This window comes from Simochromis diagramma, unplaced genomic scaffold (assembly GCF_900408965.1).
Source record: "Simochromis diagramma unplaced genomic scaffold, fSimDia1.1 OVJJ01000669.1, whole genome shotgun sequence".
In the NCBI taxonomy this organism is placed as follows: domain Eukaryota; kingdom Metazoa; phylum Chordata; class Actinopteri; order Cichliformes; family Cichlidae; genus Simochromis; species Simochromis diagramma.
Window position 1 is genome coordinate 5,054,901 of NW_024387458.1, and position 17,377 is coordinate 5,072,277.

Genomic DNA, 17,377 nt, shown 5'->3' on the forward strand with positions numbered 1-17,377 from the left:
TCTGTATTTGCAAATTCAACTGCAATTATTTGCTAACCTTCACCATTCTGAGTGACTTCAGTCAGCCTGAGTCACATGGGGGTTGTTTAAAGACAGGTTGAATACCACCAGGCACCCTATGCAATCACATTGTGATTAAAAGTGTTATGTAGGTGTTGCAACCACATAAGTGCGAAAGAGAAAAAAAATTAATTGCAGTCACCACATAACCACCAGCCTTTACTAGTCACAAGGATGTTGCCATCCTATTTTTATTCTAGCGTGACTGAGCCAATAAAAGTGAATGTCACCCAGATGGCACCATGATAATATAATGCTATTTGCAGTAAGAACCTTGGACATGATGCTTGATAACAGGTCTCATCTTATTTAGTATTGCTAACATTTATAGTTCTTACATCTTCAACTATGTAGTACTCATTGTCCATATGTTCTCTTTTCCCTTCTCCTTCTTCTATCCTTTTCCCATATTTCTTCTCCAACCCCCTCCCCACCGCCATCTGCGCTCCCTCTTCCCGCTCGCCTTCTTTGCTTTGTGCAGATCGCTCAGGCCTGACCTGTACGGAAAAGATCGAGAAGTGCCAGGAGACGTACCTGCTGGCGTTAGAGCACTACATCAACTACCGCAAGCACAACATTCCCCACTTCTGGCCGAAGCTTCTGATGAAGGTGACGGACCTGCGGATGATCGGGGCGTGCCACGCCAGTCGCTTCCTTCACATGAAGGTGGAATGTCCCAACGAACTCTTCCCCCCGCTCTTCTTAGAGGTCTTCGAGGACCAGGAGGTGTGAGACACACTTGCCGGCACGCGAAGGGAAGAGAAAGTTGGAGCGAAACAGAAGATGGGTTAGTCCATCGTGCTTGTGGGGGAAGAATGGAGGGAGAATCCTCTCTGCAGGAATCTGCATTTCTCTGACATCACATTCACAGTATGTGGTTTTAAAACTGGAAACAACAATATCAGAAACGACACACCAGCAACAGGAGAGTGAAGCAAACAGAGGATTTTGTTTTGTGAACACCCTCTTCTCCACCTCTTTCTCCTCCTTATACCAACCCCTGTTTTAAAATCTGTTTGGGGGCCCTTCTGTCTGAGCATGATGTCTTATCTAGTAAGAGTTGTAGCCATTTGCCAAGACACAAACACACACACAGACACACACACACACACTCACAGCCTGTTCCACCTCAGTTCTTCAGGGCAGCACTCTTTGGAGGGTCAGTTCCCCCTCCTTGGTTTTATTGTAGCGGTCACAGATTTACACTTGTCTTGAAGCCCATGTTTCCAGCGTCAAAGCTGGCCAGCACCTCTCAGTATTATTTCTGAATAAGTGTTAAGGCATTGATTCAGAAGGTATGGACAGTAGTGTCATCTTGTTGCTCGCAGTCATGCAGGCGCACGCAATTGGCAGACACTGCACATAAAAATTTCAGCAGACGTAAACGTTTCCGTGGTGTATAACGGCGGCAGTAAAGCAGAGCAGCCACACCACTTATCAATTACTCAACTCAATCTGAGCCATGACAGCTGTTTTTGGAGCTTGTTCTTCTCATATCCCTGTGAAACCGGTGCTATATTTATATAAGGCTACTCCAGTTTTATGAAATTGTGTTCTCTACCTTTGAAAAACATACAGACCATGGCTTCATATCTACTTTCATTTTTGTCATTGGACCGGTTCCTGTGACATACAACACACACATACGCACACACACACACGAGCAGACTTGCCTTGTCATTGCCTATGCTGCTTGTGCCAGCAGCCTACCATCTTATGAATGACAAGTAAGCCCTTCTCTGTCTGAAGAGTTACAGCATTGAAGGAAGGGAAGGAAGAGAAAAAGAAGGGGGAGGAGAAAGGGAGATGCTTAGAGGGGAGGTGGGAGAAAAGGAAGGCGCAGGGACAGAGAGAGGAATTACAACGTAAAAGCTGGACTGTAGCCAGAGGTCAGAAGTAAATCTCCCACACCCAACCTCCGAGGAGGCTCTGAATAGCAGCAAACACCAGCAAGACGGCAGGCCTCATCACATACACACTGACTCTCTTTTTGTCTTTTTAACTCTCACACACACACACACGAAAACACGCATCACCTCAGAGTAACGTGAATGCCTCATTTTACTGAATGCACTGCACAGCAGTGTTGATATACAGCCCTAACCTGCAGGGTTTGTACAGAGTCCTCTTATCGTGGGCTCAACTCAGTGTGGCCCCTCCAGGCTTCCATACACATTTGCCTTCTGTTTTGTTTTTGTTTTTTTTCTTGTTTCTTGGTTATTTTATTCTTTTTTTTTTTTTTTTTTTTTTTTTTTTACCATGGGCGTCACTGAGAGCAGGCAAATGCCAAGAAGGCTACCATTTACCTCAAAGTGGACACACCCCTAGGCTGGGGCAGCATTACTGCCCCTGTGGTGTCAGGCACTACCTCACCTCTGTGGACACAGGGCAGCTGCCCACAGCCTACACACAGACATACACCATTCGAGTTGGAGTATGTGTAGAATGATACACAGATGTGCATAGGTGCACACTCGTAGTCATGGAAAGACAAAAACACTCGCAGAATACACACATACACACAGCGCTGTCACTTGGTTCAAATGAAATACCACTGAAGACAGGAGGGCCAACCATCCCCCTGGAAGGTTTTACCCCCTTCCAGGGAGTGGTACCCATAACATTCGGGTTATCTCTTCTTCTTTTTCTTTTTCTTTTTTTTTTTTTTATCAAGTGGGACCAAGTGTCATCTTTTCAAATTTGGATTTACCAGTTTCTCTAAAGACAGAAACCGGCTCGCAGAAGCAACGAAGGACAGCGTGGGATGTGCAGCCCATTAAAGCAAAAAGCAGCAAGAGGAACGATTACACGGAGTAACTGAAAAGTCAAGGTGGCCACGCCCGTCAAATCAGCATGTGGTGATGACGTACCACGCTACACTTACGATAGCTGCCACTGGAGCTTGGTAAATATTTTCATGGAAAATTTCAGCTTTCTGTCATGCATGGGCAGTGTGTTTGACATAAAAAATGATGGAGCGAAGCCTCCTCACAAGCAACTCAATCGCACTTCTAGCTCCCCAACGCTCACTACTATAGCGGTAATATCTCAGCTCAAACATCCATGGCAGATATGACAAGTTTACCCTCCAAATGACCATACAAGAGTGTTTGATTTGATTTCAAAAGCTCACTCTGTTCAATCCAATTCTGGGGCCAAGCCAAATCTCACTGGGTTGAAAGAAATCTAGTCTATTTTCTATCCAATACCAAGCAGTAGTTTATACTGGGCACATGCACAGGATGGGTTATCCACACCTCCTCAGAGCTTGAGTGCAGTTGGGAGGGGAGAGGAACTGGAACGCCATCTTTGGGCACAGCGGTGGAGTCTGGTTTGACTCTTCCTAAAGTGCATCACCACCTCTAGAGATCCATCCCCACGCTTTTCTTTTCTACCCTCCTCTTGTCCAGTCCGTGACACTGCCCTTTCTGGAGCCTAGCTCAAGTCTAACCCCCCCTCCCGCCATCAATATGATAACAGACCCCACTCAGCCAGGCTGGTGGGAGTTTTTGCACTAATGCAACACCCCATAAACTCTCCTTTTCGGGTTAGTTTCCCCAATTAAAATTGACCACAAATGGGTATCCTGAGCTGCTCTGTTTAACTGGGCCTTTGCACTTGCAGTGGGCTCGGCCCTAAACCTGTCCTGTTGTCAGCATTACACCAGTAGAGCCAAAACAGCCCAAAAGCAGTGGGCAGAGATCCCTCCCTAGGAGGGCTTTCTCTTTATCCGTGTAGTACTCACTGTCCCATACTAGAGCCCACTCAAAGTTCACTTTAAGCCCTCTTCTGAACACTGAAAATCCTCTCCTTTACCCAAAGCATCCTAGCTGTCACCGCTGAGCAGTTCATACCCAGTTCTGTCCAGATTCATTCACACCAAACAGGATCCAGGCCTTGTGAAACAAGGCTGGCCATAACTGCCCTTTTAGAGTGGCGCCACCAATTGAATGTGACCGACAAAGCAGCAGGGACGAGAGACTGGAGTGTGAGAATGCGTGGATGCAAGAGAAGAAGAAAGGACAGGAAACAAAGAAACAAACAAACAAAAAAAGCTGAGGGCCCCAACTCTCACTGCCATCATTGACATGGGCGAGAGGGGGTGATGTGGCTGGTTGCAGAGACAATGTCGTCAAACACAGGGAGGAAGGGCAGATGTCCCCTTCGGCTCCCACGCAGCCCCACGCAAACCCCCGCTCCCGTGCCAGCTGACGACCCCAAATGTCCTCCCTCGGCTCCCACTGTAAGGATTACCTCCAACGTTCAGATTGTGAGGATCAGGAAGACAGATCCCGCATTCCTGAGATGCGGGTTTGGGATTCCAACACATCTTTGTAAAAGAACCGATAAAGAAATCGACGGCCTTTGTTGTTGTGAGCTGACTGGGTATGTGTGTGTGACAGTAGGGGTTATAATGCTGCTTTTTACCTTCTGAGTCTGATGTAGATTAAGAAAACAAAAGATATATGAAAAGGATTTTACATCCGTCAAACAATATGAAAAAAAAAAGATGACTTTAAAAAAAAAAAAAAGACTCCTGAACAAAATTATTGGAGATTTTTTTTTTTCATTTTATCATTGTTTTCTTATATTTCTGTTTGTTTGTTTTTTTTGACCCTTCAACTGCTCTGTGTAAAAGAAAAACAAAACAGCTGTTGTCACTTTTTGACCATGTGTGCAGTGTAACATATTTCACTTCTTTTTCACGTCTATAGTTTGTGTTTGTAAGCCAACTGATCTGTTTGTCCGTGTGTCTGTCCAGTTGTCCGTCCCCTTTTATCAGGAGGAAATTTACAACCAACAAAAAAAACCCAGGAATTTCTTTTTTTATATATATTTTGTTCCTTTTTTTTTTTTTTTTTTAATGAAATACATCTTTGGAGGAAAGAAAAAAACAAACAGAAAAAAAATAATGCAACAAAAACTGAAAATACAAAAAAAAAACAAAAAAACTGAAACACAATCTTGTCATACCTCACACAACACAAGACTCAAAGGAACTTGGGAGGAGTCATATTTTGCAGGCACATGTGAAAGTTCAGAGATGCATATATAGATTTTAAAAAAGTGTACATGTCGAGATAATATGTGCTTGTGTACGCATCAGTGTAAGTTACAAAAGGACTCTTCCCTCAAGCTTTGGTGCCCTCTACCTTATTGATTTGGTTCTCGAGTGACAGGAGGTGCAACTTAAACTCAAGAAAATGTCGAGACATCAGCTCTGAGCTCTGCCAACGTGAGCACTTCTCCACCTTAAAGGCACAGTCTTTAGACGGTAAACCTAAAATGTGAATGGCCCAGAGACTGAGGGATTGACTTCTGTAATAGCTGAGTGTTTTATGGAATTGAATGTAGCTGACAGGAGGGGGCTGGACCTGACCCCGGCACCCACAACCTAACTTCCACACACCAGCAGAGAGGATAGTGGTGTCACATAGATGTTACAAAACAACCAACAAAACTGAGAATATATATATTGCCCATCTGCAAGGTGCAATACTATGTTATGTATTTTTCTATGTTTTGTGTTTTGTTTTGTTTTTTTCATTTACAGCTTATTTTGGCCATAACCAAGGATGTAAATACAAAAACATACAACACTCGAAGATTCATTGTAAAAAGTCAATTTAACCGCTCCATCCCATTGTCATGCAAGTGGATAAAAGTAAAAAGAAAAAAAAGAGCAAAGTAATGTGTAATGCTTGTTACATTTTTTTTATGTGTGCACCCTCTCACATGTGCATGCAGATCCATATTCAGAAGTGCCCTGTGACATTAATCGTAAGCCCTGTGCCTCGTGTTGTTTGCAAAGAGATGGATGCATACCCCTCGTGTTCTCACGCTTCACATGAATGACTATAGTTTTGTGTGTGAGTGTGCGTTTACCTATGGGATCAGATTCCGTTTTTCCAAACTATTGATGTGAGTGTTGCCAGCAGCTGCGGCAGTTAAAGGTCAGGAGTGCAGTGGGGGATGTTTTATTAAAGAGACGCTTCACCCCAAAGTCAAATCTACATGGCCCATAGTAGAGCCGGGGTTCTCTCAGTGTGCTCCAGTGGCTCTCAGTGGCATTTTTGTGGCCCAAGTAAGAATCCACTACTATTATAATTTCATATATTTGCATATATTTTATTCATCCACAGTTCTATCAGGACTGAGAAGCCAAAAGTAAGACATGACAGGAAAACAAGGACTTTATTAAAGTGTCAAAAAGCAGTGGATAAAGAGGCAGGTCGATCTAGCAATAGGGAACCCAACAGAAAAATAGGGAAAGAACAGAAAAGACTTGGGAAAAATGGGGCTTGACCGAGACGGATAGGTAAGGGTGATAAGCAACAGGTGAATTCAATCAACAGAACATGTTAAAAGAAAATTCGATAATCAACTAGTTTTCTGAAGATACACACACTTAAAAAGCCTTTGATTAAATGTGCATTTTTCTTGTGCCCCCCCGAAATCTGCAATTGGTCATCAAAACACGAGAACCCCTGACCGAGATTATGTTGGTGTGAGTTGCCTTTTTCTTTTCCAGAGACATGAGCTGCAGAAACGTCAGCCTTCTCTTGAGGAACAATAATTCTAACTGGCCCATTTGCTTTGTGCTACTTAAAAACTCCCCTGTCCAACTGAGGTTTCAGTCGCCAAGTCGCTGCACTGAAGGAAAGCATGCATCTACCATGTGACAAGAAGCTCGTGCCTATGACAGAATGTGAACATGACCGGCATTCATTTCAGCTGAGCGGTAATGCTTTTCATTTGCAATGGCAGGCTTAGTTTAGTGCAAAGAAAACAGTCTGTACCTGAAACTGCTCATGTCGCAACAAGGTTTCTGACTTTTCTGTAAGTAACTTCACATTACTTCTGAGTTTTATAGATTTTGGGGCACTTATGTTATAATTAAAGAGAAAACAGGCGTATCTACAAATTATATATCCAAAACTCTGCAACTCACACCAAATACTCCAGGTAGATAAACGTGTATATTTGATTTTGGGTGACTTACAAAGGAAAGTGGGAAGTGGGATAGGGAGCAGGTTATTATTGGGCATGAATGCCAGTTGAAACAGCTGTTTAACACCCACATCGTAGTTGTCAAAGTCTAAAATGGATTTGTCCACCAATGCCCCAAAAAGCCAGCCTAAATACACTGAATCCGAACTTTCTGTGAGGATCAATTTAACTGAAACCTGAAGTAGTTTGCAACAAGTACGTGAGGCCTCATTAACACGAGTCATTTCAGATGCCATTGGGGCCTTCTTCCATGGGTCATTTGCTGATGTGGTTGCACTTGTGAGGCATAAAGATTACTTGTGCATCTTGGAAAGACAAATGTGTATGTATAGCATTTCAGTAACTAGCTAAAACGAGTCTGGAATCACCTCTCGAATTAGTTTCAGTAATCAGATCTCAGTCAGTTTTAAATGCTTTTCTGGATCCATTTCCTTTTTTCTGCTTCTATGAGATTGAATAGCTAACCAACCTTCCCACAATGCATAAATGAAAGTACAAATGGTGTCTTAAATGATGCAAGTTTGAACCAAGCATCATATTTTCAGCTCCAACTGTTTAAAGCTGAAAGTAATTTTGGTTTATAACAATTGGTGACACCCCGAGCTCACACAAATCATGCTGTTCCTCACCACAACAAGTAGACTGATGTTTTTGAGGCTGGCTTTGTGGAGCTTCTCAGCCCTTCCCCTCCATGGATCCTGGTTTATTCTCACATGTTGACATGTTGGACAAGGGTGGAGATTGTCTGTAATGTCTTTTGGTTTTATGGTTGTTTTTGGTTTCCCTCTCCCCTCCCCCATGCCAAATGTAGAGTTTGTTAAGACATGCAAGTAGCAAGATGTCTATGCAATTTCCCTCCAAATCCCTCCAAAAGACATGCTCACTGTAACAACTGTGAGCCGGTCTTGCTTATGAAATCAGATTTGGCCCTTGCTTGAATTCCAGAGGTTCTTTGCATGACCCAGAGACCCTTGCTACTTTCTGTGGGTGTGGGCCAGGACTGTTGGGGTTAGCTGGCCTTTAGCCCAGCCTGCTGGCTGGTCCTTAGGCTCAGTAAATCTTCACAGTCGTCTGGGACCCAGAGAAGTAGGAGGGGTTCCGGGGATGTTGTGGAGAACAAGGATTCTACGAGACGTGCTGTTTTTTTGTGAACTGCTCAGAAAGTGGTGTGTGTATGTATATGTGTGTTGTTTGGAACTTTGCTTGTGTGCGTCGAATGCGATGCTCTCATTGTTTGGTGCGTCTCAGAGCCTCAAATTATAAAATTAAAACCAGGCCCTAAATTCAGTCTTTCTTGAAAATGTAGCTTTAATCTTTGCATATCGCGACCAAGTTGCTGAAATTTATGTATTCAGAGTAGTTGACGTTCATATGTGGATTTTATGTAGCACAAGTAAGGTTAGTTAACCATGTGCTTACCTCTGCTTTTGAAATGTGAGGCAAGTGTTTGATAGCAAAAATCCATTTTCCTTTAGCACTTACTTAGAAGCACTTTGAATTGACCAAACCAACAGTAGGTAGAAGATTCGTCAGAGGTAATACTATAATCATGAATATATATATATGTATATTTAAATTGCACCCAAGCCAAATGACTTTTGCACCATTAAATTTCTGTTCAATCTGAAAGTAAAAACGGCAGAGGCCTTTGGGCAAAACCATGCAATGAAATAATCAATTATAGCGTTTACAGTTATTTTGAATGAAGTGCAATAAGTGGCTGAGTAAACATTGTGAATTTTATTTGATTTTTATGTCTAATCAGATCTCTTTCTTACATTTGTGTGAAAATAATGCACTGTCCCATGAGAGCATCGGCAAGACCCAGTACACACACAGACACACACACGTGCACGCACACACGCAAACACAGACCACTTTTTGTGAATGGGTAAAGGAAGCTATTGAAGGATTCTCTCAGGTAAAAGAACATTTTCTAATAAATGATGATGAACCTTGGATGAAAAAACCATTGTTAGCTCCTCTTTTTTGTCTCAATTTGCAATCACCAGTGTTCATTTTACACTTGTTCTGTCATCCTTTCCTGGATGGAAAGGAGTAGACATCCAGGTTCCCAGAAATCGGACCCCAAGTCCAACCTCGGGCAGACATAACCAGGCCCTCACTGCTTTCTTAACCCTAAATCGAAATCGATTTCTTTACGTGTGGGGAGTGTTTTGTCTGTTGGTTTTTGTTTGTTTGGGTTTGGGTGCTTTTGTGTATCGCTTGGGTTTTGTGCCGCACTATATGGAAGACCATTCCTGCCAGAAAAAAAGAAAAACATCTGAAATATTAGGAGTATTTTTTAAAGCATCAGATTGATAAGAAAATGCTGAGAGACCAAGTCATCATTTTTACTTAAAGGAGATCGACTCCCATGTTCAAGTCGTATATTTTGATTTCACACGGTGATTATCATCACTTAATTTTGACATTTGATTAATTTAAAGTGTTAATTACGGGGTTATAACATCAAAGTTACATATTTTTCATGAAACACGTCTTTCATAAAAGATCATGAAAGAGAAAGTCAAGATCTGTTGTTTTTGACTCCGTTTGGTCAGTTTTTTCGTGGAATAGGTGAGTTACCATAACACAGTAAAGACATACAAAATGATTGATTTTGGTTACAGTTTTATTTTTGATTATCAATAAATTACATTCGCATAGATATATGCAAGAAAAACTGTGTGCAAAAATAAATTCATCCTTTCATGTCAGCAACACTCTAGCGTCTTTGCACTCTTTAGGGTCAAAGTGCCAGCAGCAATATTCAGCTTTTCCTCATCCAATTGCTTGTGGTGTACATACAGCAGTGCATGGCTCCCATCCAAGCCAGGCACTATTTGCCCTCAGCGAGGCAAATGAACTGGCTGTAGTCCTCCAGCCACAGGCCTCTTTTAGTTTCTGTTTAACTCTCAGTTGTATGGCTAAAACCAAGGCTGTGCATGTATATAAGTGTGTGCACGTGGATGTTGCTGTTTCACATGAGAACTGTGCTGTGTGCAAGTGAACGTTGAGTGTAAGTGTGTGAATGCTGAATGTCTGATGGACCTGCTTTGCTTCCCCTTCCAAAAATCCCTAAAGCACCTTTTCAGGCCGCGGTGTGTGACGGAAGTCTGTAAAAACAGATTCCTGTCACATACTTGTGTTATTTCCTTTGAAGAATGTAACCAACACTGTGTTCAGCGGGCTAACAGAGAGGAAGAAGGAGGGGTCACTTGGGAAGCATTTCTACTTGTGTGGCGGGACTGCAAGAGATAAAAAAAAAAAAAACAAAACTGTGAATTTCAGGAGTGGGTGATATTTTAAACTAAAAGCTGCATCAATTCTTACAAATGGACTGTTCCTGCAGAAAAGAGCAGCCACGGCTGCGCTTCGAGGCTTTGCAATTTTGGGTTCTCCTTTCCAATGATGGCCTTATCGATTGTTTTTATATCCCTCCTCCTGTGTGGCATTGCTGTACAGCATGTTTCATAGGACTCCAGAGGATTTATTATGAAGGCTTGCACTTAGAAATGCTGTGGAGTTTGTTCTCGGGGAAAAGAATGAATTAATATGCTGCATGGTAGGAACTGAGGACTCCCAAGAGTGACTTTAAGGTTATCACTACATACAATATTAAATGACTGTGTCCAAGCTAGTACTCCCTTTGTGGCTGCATTAGTGCAACAAGAAAATCAGAAGAGAAAATTGAAACCCATGAGCTAAACAATGCAATCAAAGCACCAAATGTTATTTATTGGACAAGCTACAAACATTGTTACAAATTTCTGACAATGTTCAGTAAGCGTGAATTATAATTGACTGTTAGAGTATGTTTGGATAGCTTTGCATTAATAGCTGAGTAAGATGCATATAAATTAAGCTGTATTGATCAAGAGACTAAAGTCACCCCGTTTATCCAAGGTTACATTAAAGGGGAACAGTTATCCTCATTTCCAGCTAAATATTTTTTTATTCTTGGACTGTACTTGAGTTGCTCTGAATGAGTCACAATTCATTATTATCCTTGTTTACCTCATGCTCCAGTCACACTACAGAAAACAGAGGCTGGAGACACAAATTATTGCAACAGTGTGCAATGAACTTGCAATCTTGTTACCTTTGAAATGGTTGCTTTAGAGACGGGCGACCACTCGTCAGTTGCTGCCATCAAGACAATGATAAAACATTTGCAAGGTAATTCCCCTGCTGCAAAGACGTGTCATAGATGAGTTTTGCTGATTGGCGCAGACTATTGCTGATTGCATTGTGTTGGCAGTCTGTCTGGATTTATAAATCAGACTGCAATTATTTGCAAACCTGTTCCAGTTTGTTTGAGAGTGATTGCACGCAGCCCAACTCAGATCACGTTTGTTTGGAGACCGGTCGCCTCCCAACTGGCAATCTGTGCAATCGCCTTGTGATCAAAAGTGGTCACTGAGAAGTTGAGGGTGTTGCACGCTCAACCGCTGCAACAATCAATGCAATCACTGGGCAACCGCCCTTTTTTCTTTGTCGCACGGAGGCTGCCTTTTTTTACTCTCGTGTGACTGAGCCATCATACTCTGCCACTATTATACTTTACGATTTTACCCTGTAAGCCAACTTTCTTCTGATTGGCTGCCCCTCATAAACAAAACAAAAAAGGAAACTTCTGTGCTGGCAGCCTGAGCTGTGTGCCTGAAATTACCATATTAGGGGATATCTGTTCTCAGCGACATCACACCAAGTGAAGAGCACACTTATTTAGAAAAGATGAACTTTGCCACCGTGGCACCCAATTATTAGGGAAGTCCCATCTTGTGACATTCACAGGAATTACCCCTTTGTGGCCATTAGAAAAAATGCTGGTTTAAGGCACTTTCACAGTGCCTTTAATAGTCACACCTATGTTTTATATGCAGTTTATAGCCAAGAGTAGAGAAAACTATCTGAAATTTGAGCTTATGGCTCACAGGAACTACTTGATCTTATCTCAACCTCATTATTTGAAACACTGATCATGTTTAATATGAGTATCCAGAGAATATATGTGACAGAAAATATGTAAAAGTATAGTCGGTCCCCTGTTAGCTGAGTTCAGTGCTGTATGATTTGGCCACTATGAATAACTTTATGTGGACACTGTTTTCCTTTTTACACCAAATACCAAGTAAGACCTGAAGATACTTATAGGTGGTACAGTGGTGTGGTCTTGGAATAAGTTTTATGCTGCGCTGACTGTCTGCATGGAGATTTATAGCAATGTTTTTTGTAAACGGGTGTAAAATGCATGCCTAGACAGATAAGAATGTACACGGATTAGCTCATTTATTAACAGTCTATCAATCAGAGATACAGATCAGAGAATATATGAATATATAAACTGTATAGTAGTTGTATGGAGGTGGGGGCTGCTTCTAAGAAAATTATGCAATGCTTGTCAAGTTGAAAAATTGGTTTAAAACTGCTCAGGTTTGATTAAAAAGGCCTCAAAGGGTGCTTTCATCCATCCTCTGTCTTTCCCACTCTATTGGTCCAAGATGTCTCACTTGTCCTGTTTTGTCAAACGCTCTCAGAGCATGTGCACCATCAGCTCTCATGGCCCACGAGCCCATTCTTGTACGCAAAATCCGAAGAAAACTCTCTCTGGTCAGCAAACCTTAAGGAAAGAAATCCATTTATTTCACTATGTAGCAGGTCCAAGTCACTTTATACAGCACCAGCAAATTACCAAAAACCACCACGGCTTCAAGGCGCCATGCCCACTGCTTACATCGTCTTTACTGCACACCTTTTTGCCCACAATGTTTGTAACAGATAGGTCTCAGTGTTGCATGTACAGAAAGCTTAGCATGCTTATAGTATGTTCTGTGAAACTCGCAAAAACTGTGTTTCAAGGAAGGTTTCATTTTACCAGGAAGCAGAAAGTTCTACATCCAGTATGCAGCAGCTGGTGCTCGTGCTAGATGTTTTTGTGTCAGACTATTTCTAGATGGGGTTGTCATGTACAAATGTCTATGAGCTATATGTGTCTGTATTCACTATTTTACTATTGATTGTCCTATTTAAAAGAGACACTTTGTGCAACACGGGTGTGTGAGGCCATATGATAAATCAAGAACAAGTAAAGTCTTTAGAGCTGCAATTAATAGACTGAACGACTTAGTAGGGTGTATTTTTTTCTTGATTTAACATGAAAACATCAGTTTCAAGGTCTGTATTGTGCATTACCCTCAACACTTTTTACAAACATCATGTGGTAAATATTACAGAAAAATCAGCCAATAGAAGCAAAGTAACCTCACAGTCGGAGATGAAGAGCTCTTTCGCTCTCTCCCTCTTTTTTTTTCTCTCTCTCTCTCTCGCTCTCTGGGTTAAGTTTTAATTTGATGTTTCTTTGGGAATTTTCTTTCTCCTCTGATCTTCTCAAGGACAGTCTTTCAGCCTGCATATTTGTGTCGGTGGAAAAACACACTACAATACATTTAACAAAATTACAAAAAAGGAACCACTGTTCTTTGTTTGATACCACTCTTTCAAATGTTCCTTGTTTCACTGTGACTGCAGAAGCTGCTGGGAAAAAGATGTGTTCTGCAGACACTCAGGGGTTGACCTGACCAGTCAGGGATAATTGGAAAGACAGGATAATTGCCAAAGACAGGATGCTAGGTGTTTTTGTTAGTTATTTTGAAACTTTTCAGCCAGGTTATTATCTTTGGAGCAACCACAAACAATTGTTACTTACCCCAATCCAGGATAATGTGTAGGATTTCATCAAGTCAGTGGCTCATGAAGTTCCTTTAGTTCATTTTAATTTCAACAAAACCTCACGTAATGAAGTGATTATTAGTTGTAACATTAGAAAAAGATTTGCATAGCTACTGTTACATGGTCATACTGTTACACAGTACCATTTTGATGCACAAAATTAATGTTCAAAATAGATTACTTTTATTAAATATGACTTAAAGCGACTGAATGACCCCAGAAACTCATCAGGACAGTGCTAAAAAGTCAAGACAGAAAACTGTTTTCCCATACAGTTCTATAGAACTCGAAATCTTTTTGCGACCACAACTATCGCCATCTGGTGGCCTCTAAATAGAATGCAGGTTTAAGACACTTCTGCATAGGCTTTATTTTTTCCACTCGGAAGCTATGTCCATATTTTATATTGTCTGTTAGTTATATTGCCAATTTTGGGAAAAAAAATAGGCTAGAATCTGATTAACAATCACCAGTAACTAGGGAAAAATAAGTATTGCCAAAGAGGTTGCTTGCTTTGTTAGGTGAAACTGGTTGCAAAAAGGTATATACTGCTGCACCGGCAACCTCCTTGCGATTGCTTCGTTGCTATCAGATTGATTGACGCAGTTTGAATAAAACACACCAACTTGTTTGCAAATAGTCACCAACTACTCTCTGAGCTGTAGTAAAACAGAGGCACTTCACTTTCAAAGTAAATCAATCAATCAATTGTCGAATGACTTCTACCGCTAGCAATGTCAAATGTCAAACATTGTCGATTTTAGCTAATTAAATCATGTTGTGCAAATATACTGAGAGAGCGACATGGTAGCCTGTGTAGTTCAACACCAATATGTGGGAAAAGTTGCACATTGCTGTGAATTATCACCCTGTTGTATAGGAACATAGTTACTAACATGTAGCTAACTTGGCTAATACTAACTGCTAATCGACAGGTGGTTAATTTGCCATGTGTTGATTGGTTGATTGATTGTTGCTATAATGATCCCACCAACAAAGATAAATGGTGTATCTCTCAGCGCGACACACATGTCATACAGTAAACACAACATACGATAACAGTGTGTCTTAGTACTAGTTTGGCAATAACGCAAACGGACACAACAAGATTCGGACTTGACTTCACATAGTGGGTGTCATTAATAATAACAATTTTATGGCTGTTACACGAGAACCTTTAAAGTTGGCGCCAACTTCCAAGAAAGAAAAAAAAGTGTTGCTTTATATTGTAAGCCAGAACAATAGAGATCTCCTGTTTAGCAAGAACTTGGCAATTGTGCTGCTTTTAGGACACTGTGCAAACATAAAAGAAGGAAATCCAGAAGCTGGTAGATATTTCTTTTTTATGGGCTCAAGAGAACAGCGTCATCTTGGAATTCAGTTATTAAAACACATTCATGGTTATTTTTCACTTGTCAATCACTGATATCCCTCATCTTAGAAGTTACTACGAAGACTGCCTAAAACTGGAAGAGTTTTTATTTTTATTATTCTTGAGCTGAATATTATGAGTCACTGAAGGATTGATGCCGAGGTCCTGGAACAGTACTAGACAAGGGGAGAGAATACAACTCCAAAGGAAATAAACACTGAGATGGAAAGCTTCAATAGAAAACCATTGAGACTGCAGGTACAGCCTTTGCTAGACTTTGCTGCATTATAGGAAACAGTGCACAGAAAATAAAGGCCATTAACTGTATGAGTACAGATCTCTCATTCAATCTTGATCCCGAGGTGCCAGACCGTCATGTATTATCAGGGTAATAAAAGGGTTACAGAAGGTCTTTAAAAGTTTACTCTTATGTTACTGACATATGGGAGACTATGTAAATTTCCTTGGTACGACAAACCCCACCTTCTGGATGTCTGGTGCCAGTTCAACCACACAAGAATAACATTATACCAACAAATATTAAGAAACCCAGGTTTTGTTCTTTTTGTCTCCTTTTCTTCTCTTTATTTACCTCTCAGTTGACGCCACTGTCGCTGGCATGCAAAGCAAAGGAACAATGTTCAGGATTCATTCCCATGATGCACGGGGGTAAACAAACATGCAAAGACATACAATGAAGCTTAAGGCAATGCTCTGGGCTAAATAAATCCACACTGACAGCACTTATTGCAGATAAACGCATATACACGCAGGAAACATCCGAATATCTACTGTGATCTCCTCTCACACCACCCACAACTTCATCACACCAAACCCTTCCTCACCTGGACCTATTACCCACCCCTCCATTTTACACCCTCCACCCCTCCCCCCCCCCCCCCCCCCCCCCCCCAACATGAGTCCAGTGGGTGGTGTGCTGTCAGGTTTATATGGTGGGCTGCTTACGACAGGTCCAGACAATCAGCGTGTTTGTAAATGTCAGTGTGTGATTTTCAAATCTTTGTTTATGGTCAGGGTTTTAAAGGAAGATATTTTTTATGGTAATTGTTGCTGGTCTATTTTACTATATATTTATGTAATAAATATGTGAGTACATTTACATCTCATTGGCTCTTTGGTCTGTTATTAGCCCTCGGTTTTCCAGCTGAACCATGTGCTGGAAGGTTTTCATTAATGGACTAATAAATGGAATTCACAAAAACCTTTTTCTCATTGTCTCTTTGTGTTTTTACAGCTGTATAAGCGTGGGATTTGTTCTTAGATTTACAATCAGATCCATATGGGCAATGACATTTTTTTTGTAGTTTCGCCTTTGCACACTGCCAAGTATGCACCAGACAATCAAGATGTGATTGAATTGTAGAGTTTTAGATTTGATTCAAGGGGTTTGGCAAAAGTGTTCCATTAACAGTTTGAGGCTTTAACAAATTTTTAAACAGTGTCCCGATTAATTGGATTATTTGCCAGTAAACACTTTCGTGGCTGGTTGTTATTTCATCACAAATTAGGCAGATAAGACATCTGGAGTTGATTCTTATTGTTATAAATGCTTTTTGTAGCCGTTCGCTGGAACTTTCCATGTTAGGAAGGTCCAAAGAAATTACAGTGCAAGTGAATGACACCATCACTAGGCTGAAAAACAAAATAAAGATGTCAGAGGACATTTTTCCAAATGAGCAATGTTGTGCAATTAAAAAAAAAAAAAGAGAAAGAAACACCAAAAGACCTGAAAGACCACAGAAGACAACCGAAGTGCATGATGACAGAATTATTTCCACTGTTAAGAAAAACGACTTCACAACATCGTAGTATAGTAGGCAGTTGACCTGGGTCACGGCTGTTTATTAATGAAGCTGCTGCTAGTGCTGATAGAAGCAGCAGGATGAATTTTAAAGCATAGAGGACTATACTCTGCTCAGATTCAGCCAAATTTTCCAAAACTGTTTCACTGTAGAGAGATAATGACAAAATAATGTACTGCAAAAGCAGCCCAAAAAGTTTATCAAGGGAATTTGATAGTCTTCAATGTCCCAGTCAGTCATCCATTCCCAGCCCATCAGAGCATGCTTTTCAGATACTAAAGAGAAACCTTTAGGCAGAGAAATCCACAAACAAGCAGTGACTAAAGGGCCTAGCAGTGCATCTCAAGGGAGGAAACAGACTTCAGATAGCCAATGG

General features: G+C 41.2%; 1 protein-coding gene across 4 annotated transcripts in view; it reads left to right on the top strand.

Annotated features, from left to right (window-relative positions):
- Positions 1–14,240, top strand: part of thrab (thyroid hormone receptor alpha b) — a 161,670-nt gene extending 147,430 nt beyond the window's left edge. For all 4 annotated transcript variants that reach the window (XM_040014016.1, XM_040014018.1, XM_040014017.1 and 1 more), the window contains one exon: positions 542–14,240. In XM_040014016.1, the coding sequence (XP_039869950.1) occupies positions 542–792 (251 nt within the window). In that variant the 3' untranslated portion in view covers positions 793–14,240. The remainder of the gene's footprint in view (positions 1–541) is intronic.
- The last annotated feature ends 3,137 nt before the right edge of the window (positions 14,241–17,377 follow it).